The sequence below is a fragment of the Hydra vulgaris genome, chromosome 15 (genome assembly GCF_038396675.1).
Source record: "Hydra vulgaris chromosome 15, alternate assembly HydraT2T_AEP".
Lineage (NCBI taxonomy): Eukaryota > Metazoa > Cnidaria > Hydrozoa > Anthoathecata > Hydridae > Hydra > Hydra vulgaris.
In genome coordinates, this window is record NC_088934.1 from 25,547,638 (window position 1) to 25,562,726 (window position 15,089).

At 24.7% G+C, this 15,089-nt stretch overlaps 1 protein-coding gene across 3 annotated transcripts in view; it reads right to left on the reverse strand.

Moving 5' to 3' along the window:
* LOC101239697 (GATOR2 complex protein WDR59) overlaps positions 1 to 15,089 on the reverse strand; it is a 214,285-nt gene that overhangs the window by 32,269 nt on the left and 166,927 nt on the right. For all 3 annotated transcript variants that reach the window (XM_065819078.1, XM_065819080.1, XM_065819079.1), the window contains 3 exons: positions 9,418 to 9,544; positions 9,175 to 9,344; positions 2,390 to 2,532 (listed from right to left, as the gene is read on the reverse strand). In XM_065819078.1, the coding sequence (XP_065675150.1) occupies positions 2,390 to 2,532; positions 9,175 to 9,344; positions 9,418 to 9,544 (440 nt within the window). The remainder of the gene's footprint in view (positions 1 to 2,389; positions 2,533 to 9,174; positions 9,345 to 9,417; positions 9,545 to 15,089) is intronic.

A 15,089-nucleotide genomic window follows, 5' to 3' on the forward strand; every position in this document is an offset into this window, starting at 1 on the left:
AATTTGACTATGTGTTATTTCTTTATCTTGTTCTTGTATATCGTAATTCATCACTAATTCTTCTTCGTATGTATTTGAAATATTTTCAAAGGCACCATAGTTTTTGTGCTCTTTGGCATCTGAATATGAGTCCAGGTCTATTGATTTATTCGAGCAAAAGGTTCTTTCTTCAGTTGTTTCTTTTTTATATAGAACATCTACAACTGCAAGTTGAATTGCATGGACCTAACACATCTGCTGAGCAACCAGTATTATTTTGCCTACTTTTTGCATAACTGCTGCACCATCTTTTGTTAAACAAACAATATTCTTTTCAAATGACAAACCATACTGATTCAATTTTTCACTTAAAAGTAAGACACATTTTTCTGCAGGTAAACCTCCATTCATTCGGAGAAGTCTTAAATTCCTAAACTTTGACTCCGAGAGAAGATTCACGTAATACCAAAACCTTTTCCTTTTGATTTATATTCTGATATTTCTTTAATTACTAACTGTCAAATAATTTTGCTATAACTAGTGACAATATTTTGTATAGTCGTGGTGGATTTTGGAAGTTTATCAATTAAACTTAATGCTTTTAATGATTTTCAAAGATCATCGGATGTTATGAAAATTCTGGATGGAAGACCATGAAGTGCTGTCATTCTAGATAAGATTGCTCCCAGCAAGTCTTCTGTAGTTTTTTTAAATATTTAGTAAACTTTGGAGGAGGCAGATATTGAACAAGATTCACCAAGAGGTTCAATAGCATCTTGTTTTCGTAATATTATATCATGCTTTGTTTTTAAATGTGTAGGCCGCTTGTTGAGCCACCTGCTGTTTTTATAATTTTTGTTCTTACACTTTGCACAATGCCCTTTTTCATCTTTGAGAAAGAAAAACCAAACAGAATATTTATCTCCACCTTTCGAATGCTTAACAAACTTTTTAATTTCACTCTACTAATTTCACTCGGCTAAATTATTATCTCAATTTGTAAATATGTGTCACATATTTTATCCTAACAATGTTTAAATCAGTCACATAATGTGACTGATATAAACATTTAATATTTAAATGAAATGAATTTAAATAAGTTTAAACTTAAAAATGTGAATTTTTTAATCTTATCAAAGTTGTTCTTGGTAATTATTTTGAAAAAACTATCAAAGAAATAGGTATATAAAGATTTTGTAATTTGTAATAATGTTAACTCGTTTTATATTTTTAGATCCTTCTCGTATAACTAAGAAAGTAAAATCAAGAACTCAAAAACTCAAGAATGTTTAACACATTACTTTAAAGTATACGCACTTACGATTGTTTCAAAAAAAAATAAAAACAACAACCCATAATTATTAACCTCCTGGTATTTGAAACCAGACAAAATCGACAGAAATCCCGGTTTTCAGTATCCTAATATACTGGTATTGGATTCCCTATATATATATATATATATATATATATATATATATATATATATATATATATATATATATATATATATATATATATATATATATATATATATTTATATTTATATATGTTATACATTTTTTGTAACAATAACTTTTATTATTATTATTACTATTATTATTGTCAAATTTTGTTAAATACTAATACGTGTTGTTCCTTATTATTATTGTTTTATATCATTATATAAATATACTCCTAATAATTACTACTATCATTTATATTTTATTATTAATAATATCAATTTAATTTGTTTTTTTACTAATATTATTATAATATCTGTTAATATTAATGTTATTTTTATATTATTACTAATATTATTATTAATCTGTTATTATTACTGATATTATTTTAATTTATAGTTATTATTTATATTATTGATGTTGGTATTATTTTTGTGGTTAACATCGTTATATAACTTTTACAGTTTCTATAATTTTTTCCTTTTCTTACAATTATCACCTTTTATCTGACTTTACTTTTCTTTTTATTATCACTATTTATTATAATTTTATTTGATAGGTGTTTACTTGAGATTAGTATTATTAATATTTGTAAATATCCTTGATGTAAGATCTTTATTCAGAATAAATTTGATTTGATTTGATTTATATATATATATATATATATATATATATATATATATATATATATATATATATATATATATATATATATATATATATATATATATATTATATTTATATAATATATATATATATATATATTATATTTATATAATATATATATATATATATATATATATATATATATATATTATATTTATATAATGTATATATATATTAAGTAGAGACAGATACATTAAATGGATGCAACTTTGCAGAAAGACATTAAAATTTGCCCATTCACATTCAGTTATAATGTAGTGCACATATAATACTTTTGCATAAAATTGTTATAACAAAGACCATACCCAAATGTTTTGCTTTATTTGGAAACTCTGTGACATATTTCATGACTTCAGTGCGTTGTAGGTTAAATCTCCAACGATAAAGAATTTGACCATAGAATCGTTTGAATTGATCATATCGAAATGTATTGTCAGAACTTAAAAGTCTAAAAAATTTCAAAATAACCATGATTTTGAGTAAATAGAAAACTATATACTAAACACAAAGTTTTTACTTAATACAAAGTTTACATAATTGACTTAATACAAACTATATAATGTAATACAAACTATATAATTAGCAAACTATGTCAAATCTTATCATTTTTCAACAGACCGTTATTATAAATTTAAATAAAGAATATATATATATATATATACATTTTTTTTTTTTTTTTTTTTTTATAATTTACCTTCCCAAGGCCGAGAAGGCCACTACAGATGAAGAGGCTACTTGTGGTTATAACCCTCTCTCAACTCTTTAACTCCAAAACACGAACCTTGACGAACAAGGCCGCTGCGCGGAGAAACAAGTTGAGCGCGGTACTACCAGGGACGTGGCGGGAATCGAACTCGGAACCTCTCGCTCATGAAGCGAGCGCTCTACCACTACACCACTACCGCATTTAATATATTTATATATATATATATATATATATATATATATATATATATATATATATTCATATATTTATATATATATATATATATGTATAAGTATATGTATATATATGTATATATATATATATGTATATATATATATATATATATATATATATATATATATATATATGTATATTTATGTATATATATATGTATATATATATATATATATATTATAAAAATAAAATTTAAAAATTGTCTTATTTTTAAAATTATTTTCACATTTTGTGCTGAAAAGAAGTTTTGGAAATATATATATATATTATATATATTTCCAAAACTTCTTCTCAGCACAAAATGTGAAAATACTTTTAAAAATAAGACAATTTTTAAATTTTATTTAAAAACAAAGTATTCAAATTCATCACATGTTTCAACTATATATTTAGTTGATAAAAATGGTATAAAATATAGTATATAAAATATAGTATATAAAATATAGTATATAAAATATAGTATATAAAATATAGTATATAAAATATAGTATATAAAATATAGTATACAATTGTAAAAATAAACATAATAAAAGCCATAAAATTTTTAGCAAACTTATAACAGACATTACTTTGCAGCCAAAATAAAATTAAAAAGGCTGTTAACAAAATTTTAGAAATTAAAGAAAATGAAGAAATGGGAACTCTAGCTCCTAGAACATATAAGCTTCCTCATTTAAACCTGTGTGCAACCGAATTGATTGAGTTAATAACATGGGATTATAAACCCATCTTAACCTGTCAAATGAGCATTTTTTTTTTAGTACCTCTAGTAGAGTTATAAAGATTGAGCAATGTGTTTTATTTTTGCTTGTTAACTTATACAACCCTCATATTTTAAATAAGCATTTATAAAACCAGGTACACTTACATAAGGAGTTGGGAGGGGGTAGAGATTGAGGAAGGAAGAAGGACTTGAAAACTAACTCTAAATATTTTTAAACTATTCTATATTTACTGACATAAATACAAAAAAATTTTAAAGTTTTTTTACCATCTATATATCATAATTTTAGACATATTATGATTTTGGTTCCCCTCCCCATTGGAGATAAATTTAAAAAAACTTAAGGTCTATTTTTGCAAGGAAAAAAGGAAAAAAGGAAAAAGGAAGGAAAAGGAAAAAGGAAAAAGGAAAAAACTTAAGGTCTATTTTTGCAAATGTTACCTTTATTCTGATAAATTTATTTATGTCTTTCTTTAATGTATATACCTAAAGGTAAAAAAATTTTAAGGGCTAACTTTTTAAAATAAAGTTGAAAAGTACGGGATGCCCAAGTGCACATGGTCAGGTTTTTAAATCTGTATTTCCTATTAAACCTTTAAAAATATTCAAAATTTCTCTAAATCTGTCTTTTATCATTATCATAAATAATTTAGATATAGAATATACATTTATTCACAAACAGTGTGTATCTTAATGCTGCTGTTGAAATAAAACTTAATGCTGCTGTTAAAATAAAACTTAATGCTGCTCTTAAAATAAAACTTAATGCTGCTGTTGAAATAAAACTTAATGCTGCTGTTAAAATAAAACTTAATGCTGCTGTTAAAATAGAACTTAATGCTGCTGTTGAAATAGAACTTAATGCTACTAGAAATAGAAATGAATGTTGCTGTTGAAATAGAAATTAATGCTACTAGAAACAGAAATTATTGCTGCTGTTAAAACAGAACTTAATGCTGCTGTTGAAATAGAACTTAATGCTGCTGTTGAAATAGAAATTAATGCGTGCTGTTGAAATAGAAATTAACGCTGCTGTTGAAATAGAAATTAATGCTGCTGTTGGGTCTCGAAGCAAAATTATATAAAAATTCAAAAATAATCATCATTTTATAAAGAAAATTGAGAAAAAAAGTTATAACTAACAAATCTTATTGAATTCCCTTTATTTTTATAGTTAAAAAATGTTGTTTACTGTTCACTAAAATCTAAAATAATAATTTATTTATAAAATGATTCATAACTTTTATATAAATTTGCTTCGTTTGGGAGCCCAACATGATGTAAATTTGAAAAAATTTTTTTTTTTAAATATTAAGCACCCATTTAATGTTCGAGGGTTTGTTGCAATCTTTAAAAATATTTTTTATCCAAAAATTTTCAAAATTCAGTATTATTTTATTTTATAGAACACATTTAGTGGGTGCCAGCAAACATTTTTTTAAAAAGTTATTTTTTAAATCACTCTAATATATATATATATATATATATATATATATATATATATATATATATATATATATATATATATATATATATATATATATATATATATATATATTTATATATATATATATAAATATATATATATATAAATGTATAAATATATATATATATATAAATATATATATATATATATAAATATATATATATATATATATACATATGTAAAAATATATTTATATATATATATAAATATATATAAATATATATATACAGGGTGTTCGGGATAAATTTGACATATTTATAATTGATTATATTTTTTTGTAGATTAGAGGTATTAATACACACTACAGGTCATTTAAAAGTTTAAACCCTTCTTCATTCATATACAAGATGTCAGAAAGGATGGATGACTGGAACCCACCTGAATCATGGAAGAGAATAACTTGCATCATGATGATTCGTGCCGGCCATCAAAATAAGGATATTATGACTGCTGCCCAATGCTCCCTGAACACAGTAAAAACAATCAGGTATGAACTAGAGACTTGCAATGGTGACTACGAGGATGTAGTAAGAAGAAAGATCCCTAGCAGACGATCTGATTGCGTTCGTACAGCAGAATTCCTCGCAAGTCTGCAGGAACAGGTGTTGAAGAACCCTGGCATTGGAATTTGGGCTTTGAATGAATGTTGCATCCTCTACTATGAAAAAAAACCTTGATGACAGAATCGAATCAACTGCCCCTGCCCAAGCCTTCATAAAACTAAAAGACCATAAAATAATTTTCAAAACAAACTTCCTTGTAGGTTATTGGTTCCCTCAAAAAGAGATTGGACATGTAAGCAAAATTAAATTGGACAAAATTAATAATATTCTAAGAAACAAATTAAATTTGCAACAGTGGAAAAATACCACTAATGTTATAAATTCGTTCTCCATAATCGAAAAAAAAAATGACTGTACATTTATTCAATTTGACATAAATGATTTTTACCCCTCAATAACTGCAGGTATTTTAGATAAAACAATTGAATTTGCAAAAAGCCACACAGTTTTTCTTGGTGAAACAATTCGTATAATAAAACATTGTAGAAAAACCTAACTTTATTTTAATAAGGAAACCTGGAAAAAGATAAACATAAATGACTGCTTTGATGTAACAATGGGCAGTTATGACGGAGCAGAAACTTGTGAATTTTTTGGACTATATATTTTAGATTTATTAAGGAAATTAATCAATTAAAAGATTTAGGCTTTTATTGTGATGATGGTTTAATAGTAATGAGTAAAAAATCTGGTCCACAGCTGGACAAAATTAGCAAAGATATTATAAAAATTTTTTAAAAATATTGGCTTTCAAATCGAAATAAACATAAATTTAAAAATTGTGAACTTTGTTGATGTCACATTTAACCTCTCTGAAAATTCATGAAAGCCTTTCAAAAAACCAAACGATGAACTATCGCATATTAATACTAACTCAAATCATCCACCCCTAATTCTAAAACAAATTCCAATTTCAATTAATAATAGGCTAAATTAAAACTCCTCTAATGAAAATGTATTTAATTCCTCTAAACAAATATTTGAAGATGCCCTTAAATAAAGTGGTTTTGAAAATTTTGAACTAAAATTTGAACCTAAAAAAAAAGAATACAAGAAAGCGAAATAGAGCTAGAAATATAATTTGGTTATTTTGGCATAACAGAAGGTGAATGAAAAAAACGTTTTGTTATTATAAGCAATCCTTTAAAAATAAAAAGTATTCACATGACACCATGCTGTCAAAATATAAATGGGAATTAAAAGGTAAAAATATTGATGATTTTATAATAAATTGGTCCATCCTTAAAATAGCGCATGCATATTACAATATTTCCAAAAAATGCATACTATGCCTACAAGAAAAATTTGAAATAATTACACATGCAAACCAAGAATGCTTATTAAATAAAAAATTGGAATTAATTTCTAAATGTAGGCACGAAAATAAGTTTCTCCTAAAAAACTATAAAAATAAATGAGCACAAATGATATTTACATTTAATCCACCTTTTTAAAAATATTTTTTTTAAAAAGGATAAGTAATCATTTCTGAAGAATTCTTTTTATTGTCAGCAAATTCCACAAATGTGTGAAAATTTACATCAGTTAAGACATTTGCGACTTCCTGTAATTTAATTTTTGGTATAAATTGAAGTTTTATTAATTTGATCATTTTTGATAAGTCTTACACTTTTTCTTCATTTTACACTGTGAAAAACTTCATTTTACACTGTGAAAAGCTTTCTGGTGAAAAACTTTGTTAAGTGATTTTCTACTAATTTATAATTGCTCTGTTCATTTAAGAACTTTTAGCACTCTATTTTGTAGAATACATTTAGAAGTTGTTTAAATAAGTAAATATATATATATATATATATATATATATATATATATATATATATATATATATATATATATATATATATATATATATATATATATATATATATATACATACAATATATTTATAATGTTAATCTTTTTTTTTTTAACATACCAAGTGTTCATTTCATCATAAAAAGTGTTTATTTAAATTTTTTGTCAATTTTGTCATTAAGCTTAATGATGTTTTAGCCTTATTCGGAGGGTATAATAGTTTTCATTATAAAATCAATGTTTTTTTTTAATTTAGAATGCATTTTTTCAGAATATTTATATATCTAATAAATCAATTGAAACTTAATAGAGAAATAATCACAAATAAAAATTAATTTTCTACCAATTTATACGTTTTAAGTTATAAACTACTCAAAAACACTTTAAAAAATTTTTTAAAGTAAAAGCTAATTTAAATAAAGGAATTCAGTTTTACAGTTTTTTGTCCTTAAAATAAAAAATATAATATTTTATTAAAAAAGCACTTTTGCTAACACCATTATAGCTATTTCGCTAACACCATTGCCCTCATTTTAAAGCTATTTTAGAATTTTTTGGAAATTTTTAGTGGTCACTGATAGCTACAAGGAAACCATTTCCAAAAACTTGGGGGATCAAACTTTACATGGTCATAATTTTTGAACACTAAGAGATTTTTGAATGATTTTTAAAATTTTTCCATGAATATAGATTTATTCATGAAAGGCAAATAAAACATTTCATCAACATGTTGCTCTCACTTTTGGGGCAGGTGTCTCAAATTTTAGGGCCTTTTTGTTCCCATTCCTAATCATATGAACTTTTGGCAAAGCATCTTTATTTCACATAAGCATAAACATATCAATTTTAGAACTTGCTCCACGTTTGGTTATATCAAACATCATCTATGCTGCATCCACCTCTGATGAAAGTTAGGAGAAATATTATTATTCAAAAATCTGTAGAACTTTTACATGTAGATGCTATATTTTTTTTGTAGAACTTTTACATTCATATATTTTACAGCTTTTAATTTTCTTGATCAAAAACTTTTTAATTTCTTTATTAAACTTAATTTAAAAATTGAATTTTGTCAAAAACAATATAACAAACTATGTTTAATCAAAGATATTGTAAATAAATAACCAAAAAATAATAATGCATTTTGACTGGAAAAATGTTAACACAGAATACATATTTAATTTACATACATTTTTAATAGAGATTTAAATTAATAAAATATTATGTAAAGTTGAAACAACAATAATTTTTCTATGTGCTATAATTTCATTTGCACTTTTAATGATGCAAATAGGCATTAATAAATTTTTTATTTGGAAATAAATATTTTATATATAAGATATATTTTAGAATGAAATGTTAAAAAGAACCAACAATCAAAAAAAAATTCAAATCAAAAGTCAATTGAACTTTTGAATTCTTTTTTCTTGTTTATTGAAAAAATGTTAAAAGAAGTAATAAAACCATTTGCAAATCAATTTTAAACGAAGCTACAATTCTTTATTAAGTAATTTTTATTGTTTCAATTTTAAAGTTCAAAAAAATTTTGGGAAAAAATATACCGCCAGTTTTGACTATGTTGTTTCAACAAGTCAAATTTGGTATCAACAGTTTTTTCTTCAACAAATGTAGGAGGTGACCAACTTCCTTCGCCAATAGAATTTTTATTGTAAACATTAAATGGAAACTCTGGTGATACTTGAAAACCATCAGAAAAACATTGTTTCATATTCTAAATAACAACATCTGTTAGAAATACAAAGCACTTTACACATAACACTTTTAAAAATACTTGATATGTTTACCTTGCTTTCCTCAACATTTAATCTTGAAGAAATAGTTTTAAATTCTTCAGGTAACTCTTGCTGAGAAAGAATACATGACATCATAGCTAGAGTTTGCACATCTTTTACACTCTCATAATATGTGAATCTAAAGAAATCAGGTAAAAACAATTTTCATTTTATTTATTTACATCTTTTTTAAACATCATAAGTTCAATCAATCTAAAGACGAATGAACTTTTTTTAATTTATTTTTTATGTTTAAATTGTTTTGCACCACAACTTGCACCACAATTAAATTTGATAAATATATTAAAATTTTAAAGTTTTAAAAATGTTTACATAATGCAACTTTTATCATGCATATTTATTTATTACATGTTGCACAGTATTATTGTAAAACCATAGTCATAATAACAGATAGTCTGGCTGTTTTTACTAGATTCTATTGGAAGATTCTACTGTTTTTAAACAATAAAAGTTAAAATTTGGAACTTTTGTTGAAAATTATTTATCGTGCCCAGCGATAAGTGCACAATAATCAAAAAATGGCAAACTTAACAGATGAACAATTCATCGATTATTTCATATTAGATCTATAATCAAATTTTTTTTTTGAAAACAATAAGTTTATCAGAAATTTCAGATTACTTTTCTTATTGAAATTAGGAATAGAAACACTTCAACCAAATCTAATTCCACCATTGTATGATAAAATGTAAGTCGGAGCATTAATTCAAACGCCACATAAAAACGCAGCATTCAGATAGTTTCTCTTTAACACAGCAAATGAATGCATAAACTGATGTTTACCAAGCGTCTTCTACAGATAATGAATTTTGTTTAAAAAAAAAAATTCTTATTGTTATAAACGATCTTTGCTGCCCTCCATATATCAGAGATGAGCTTTCAAAGTACATATTCTTAGAAGGTGATACAAAGCTATCATTCTAGTTAATAAAAAGAAGTTACAAAAATTGTTTATAGTGTCGCTGAAGCTTTTTCCAAAATTTTTATAAAGTTGCCGTACAGAAAGGATTTTTCTCACAGATCGTCACCTCTTATAGGATATAATCTTGCTAATCATATTTACAAAACAGAAAGAGAAAAAAAAAAAGTTCAATATTTTGGTTGATACATATTTAGTACTTTTTAACAAAGAATATGTTATGCAAAAGTTGGCAAAGTTGACTTAATTTTAACTAAGGGAAAAATTGTAATAAAAATTGTAATAAATCAAATTTTTTTGAAGAGTAATTGATGTACTAATAAAAAATATATTAATTTCAAAAGTCAAGGTGATCGTTTGTCTGTATTATCTGATGCTTTTTTACAACTAAATATATCAGATTTAGCATTCAGAAAGTCAACCAAAAAGTACATGTAAAGGTAAGCTGCTAATTAATGGCTTAAAGATGCTGAGGTTTATCTTAATTTCCAAAAAATTAAGATAAACCTCGGCATTAAGCTTCAAAGGAGCTTGTAAACTTGCATAAAATCAAGTCTATAATGAAAAGAACAAACTTGTTCAGAAAAGTTTTTGAACTCCACCAAATAAATATTAGACATTTAATAAAGGTTTATTTTATATTAAATTTTGATAGCCAAAAAAATTATTAAAAACATATTCCAGCATTTGAACTGTATGATTAGAAGATGCAATAATAAAATGAAAACCAAAAAAGTTCTGTAATTTTTGCTTTAAATAATATCATATAATGTAATTGATTAACTGGTTTGAACTATTTAAGTAGTTTAATTATTTTACAGATTTTAATTATAAAGTTTTTAAACATTAGGACTTTTTTTTGCCAAATAAACCAAAAATGACTACTAAAACTGCCATTTTTTTAGACTTTAGTTTATTGTTCAAGATTTTATTATCAAGATCATTAGTTTTTATAATTGGTTTGAAAGTAAATTGTTTCCTTATTGCATGTTACCCAATATTCAAATAAAAAAGTTTTATTTGCATTAACAGTTAACATGCTAGCCTTTGGCAAAGAACCAATAATTTATATCTAATTTGAAACCTTATGTTATTTTCAACTACTATATGATATAGTAGTTTTGCATATTAATATGTAAAATTACTATTATACTATATCTTTAGTTATAATATATTATAAGTAAAGATATATCTTTAGTTATAATGTGTTAAACTTTTCTTCTCTCTGTTAAAAAAAAAGAAGAAGATCTAAATAAAAGAACATTTTTACTTCTTCGAAAAGTTCCAGAGCAAAATATTTAACTTAAAATATGTAAAGACAAGGGATTTGCAAAAATCAACAATAAACCAACAATCTTCTTGTAAATATTCTTCTTAATACATCTTTGTTTAAAAAAAGTGTGCACTTATTGGTAGGCTGGGTTCTAAAAAAACACTAACAATAAGATAAAGAAAAGCGCTCTTAAACTGGCCAGACTATTTATTTTATGACTATGGTAAAACTGCCAACTATGGTTAGAGTCATAAAATTGCTAGTTTTTGCTAAAGTTAAAGCTAAAAAAAAACAGATGAACTAAAAAAAGCAGATTGCTTAAAAAATTTCTAAATTTATTTGATTGTTTTTAAATAATATTTGGAACAACTTTGCTATATTGTATTTATATTGTAGATATATATAGCATTAACCTAAGTAGAAATTTATTTCTAAAATCAGTTTAAGTAGTAACAAACCTCTAGATCAGCATTGTAAAAAATACTTTAAAAAAAATTATTCATAATACAAAAACAAATACTTCGTCAAAAATATTAAAATGCAAATACAAAATACTTCCATGCATTAAATACATTAAGGATAATTTATTTACAACATTATTACAAAGCATTTATTTATAATACATAATACTTTTTTAAATATTGAAAGTGTTTCAAAACAGCTCATGTTTAAATGAGCTGTTTTGAAATATAACCTAAATGTTTGTTAGCTTTCAGCAACAATGAAAGGTTTATCTGATTATTGATTTTGCGGTGGCACAACAATTAAGTTTTGAAAATAGATGTTTAACTGGAGAAGATGATTAAACAGTTTCATTAACAATTATAAACAAATTTTTAACAATTGAATACATACTAATGAAGAGGGCTTGCCCTCTTTAAGATATCATTAACACTCTATATTGACTGAATTCTAAAGTGTCCAATTTTTTAATGAACTTATTATAAATCCACACACAACATTTTTTGAAGCTTTTAAACTATTTAAAATATTCTGAACACTGTTATTAATGCAGTTTTGATATAATTATAGTATAGTTCAGTGATTCTCAAAGAGGGGTCACAAAAATTTAGGAGTTGCAAAAAAACTGGTGACATAAATTTTCGATTCAAATAATTTATTTCGAAAAAAAAAGTCTTCAATGAATGAAAACACCTTTCTTTTTAATGACCTAGATGCGCAGATTAAACTTATTGATTGCATAAACACTTGACATAATCTATATCTCTAACATGAATGGCAGTTGTAAGACATTTCTTGCGGTATTGTTCAAAACTCAAAGCTTAGAAAATAAAATTTCAACCATTCATCAAGACTATATCAAATGTACAAAGCAAAAGAGGACAAGGAAAACAAGTCACGGGGAGCTAGATATGTCAAATCCGCCCTTTATTACAAAACATTTTTAGTTTTTTCAATCTGTGCATATATATTTATAACAAAAAAATATAGTAAAAATGACTTTTAATTCTTTATTTTTATACTTATATTTCAAATAATGTATATAAAGTTCAAATAATTATGGGATCAATATTAACATTTGATTTTACAATAGTACAAAGTAAACTGGTGCATGGTAAAAACTAAACACATTCCTTTAGGTAATATCTTGTTAACCAATATAACAATTTAACAAAATATTATATAGGGTAGCATATTTTATTTTATAAAGAATAAGAAAATTGGCTTTTGCTTTTGCCAAACACATGAAAACTATTTATTTCTGGTTAAATATGACATTAAAAAACATAATGTATCAATCATTTCATCACTTAATGATGTTCTAAGTTTAGTAATGAATAAGTCAGCTGCGCTAAAGCATCTTTCAGCTTCCACAGATGAAGGTGGCTTAGTACAAAGGGCTGAATTTAACCTTTCCAAACCTTTTGGTCGAATAAAGGATTGAGTTTACAGTAATTTTATCATAAAAATTTGGATTGTCTAAACATCTAATAACTCCACTAATACCAGAGTTTCTTCTTTGACTAATTCTTTCTAACACTGCAGTATAAAAATCTTTACCAACAGCACTTTAATTTTACTTAGTTTTGAAAGAGTAAATTCAAAAACCTTTTCGCTTGACAATATGTCAACATCTCTTTTACAAAGAGCAGTAGCTTCAACCTCAATTATTTCTAAACAATAAGCTAAATCCCTTATAAGATCAACTTCTGATTTAGTGAGTATTAATTCACTGGCAGACAGATCATTAAAAATGGAATTTAAAACATTTTTTATCTTTAGATATCTTAAAAGTGTTTTGATCAAAGAATTCTATCTTGTCTTTGTGTCAAGAATCATTGATTGTTGTTTTCCAACCTCTTTCAAACAGTGTTGTTGAAGAATACCATTTTTGGTTGTAGAACTCTTGAATAACTTGGCAATTTTTCTAATTTTTATTATAGTTTCACAAAGATTATCTGCTAATTCAATTATACCGTTGTTGCTCAACTCTTCCTGCCATTCTCCAATTAGTTTATCATTGGAATCTTTATTAATTTCATCAACTTTGTCATGTTCCATCAGTGACAAATTCTTTTGAAATGTATCTTTTTGTAAAGGACATCAACAATAGCAAGATGAATACTATGGGAGTGACATAGTTGATGAACAATATTTAAAAGTGTTCCTAATTTTTTTATCAAACTGGCACCATCAGTCACTATACCAAGAATATCTTGATTAAGATTTAAATTAAAATCTTTAAGCTTTTCTATAATCATTTCTATAATCATTTCAATCATTAATCCTTAACATGCCAAAAGATTGAACATGTCCTTTCTAAAACTGCAAGTTTAAACACATAAACTGATGATTTTTTTTTATGTTCATTCATCTAAAGATAATGAAAAATTAGTGTCTGCTTTTTACAACTTTTCAAAGTCATCAGCTAAATTGAACTTTACTCATTTGCAATATTCCAAAAGCATACTTTTCATTCTACGTCTATTACTTAGAATTTTTAAGTTTTGTGCTGCCCAACTATTTTTAATATCAATATCTTCTTTAATTTAAAAATTGGAATAAGATCTACTGTAACAAGTCTAGCAAGAACAATCTCAGGTGAATCAATCTTGTTTCCAAGACAATAGCAGTAATTTTAATTTAACCACTCATTTTCTCGACTTTTTCTTTCCAAAAGTTTTATAATTTTATTACTTTCAACTTTTTCACAAAAACATCGAGTATCATTGAGCTTGTACTGCCACCACTCAGTCAAAAAAGCATTAAATTGACTTTGTTGGCTGAACATGCGAGAATGAAATGTAAACAAAATGTTTGAAGTCAAACAAAAAGACAAATTTTACATTTGCTGTTTCTTTATTGTTTAGTGAGAAAAGTTTATTATTATTTGAATTATTTAAAAAACCAAAAAATTATTTAAAAAACTTCAAATAAAAAAAATTATTTGATTATTTAAATAATTATTTATTTAATAACAGCCCTAATTTGAACCACGAGACTTTCCTT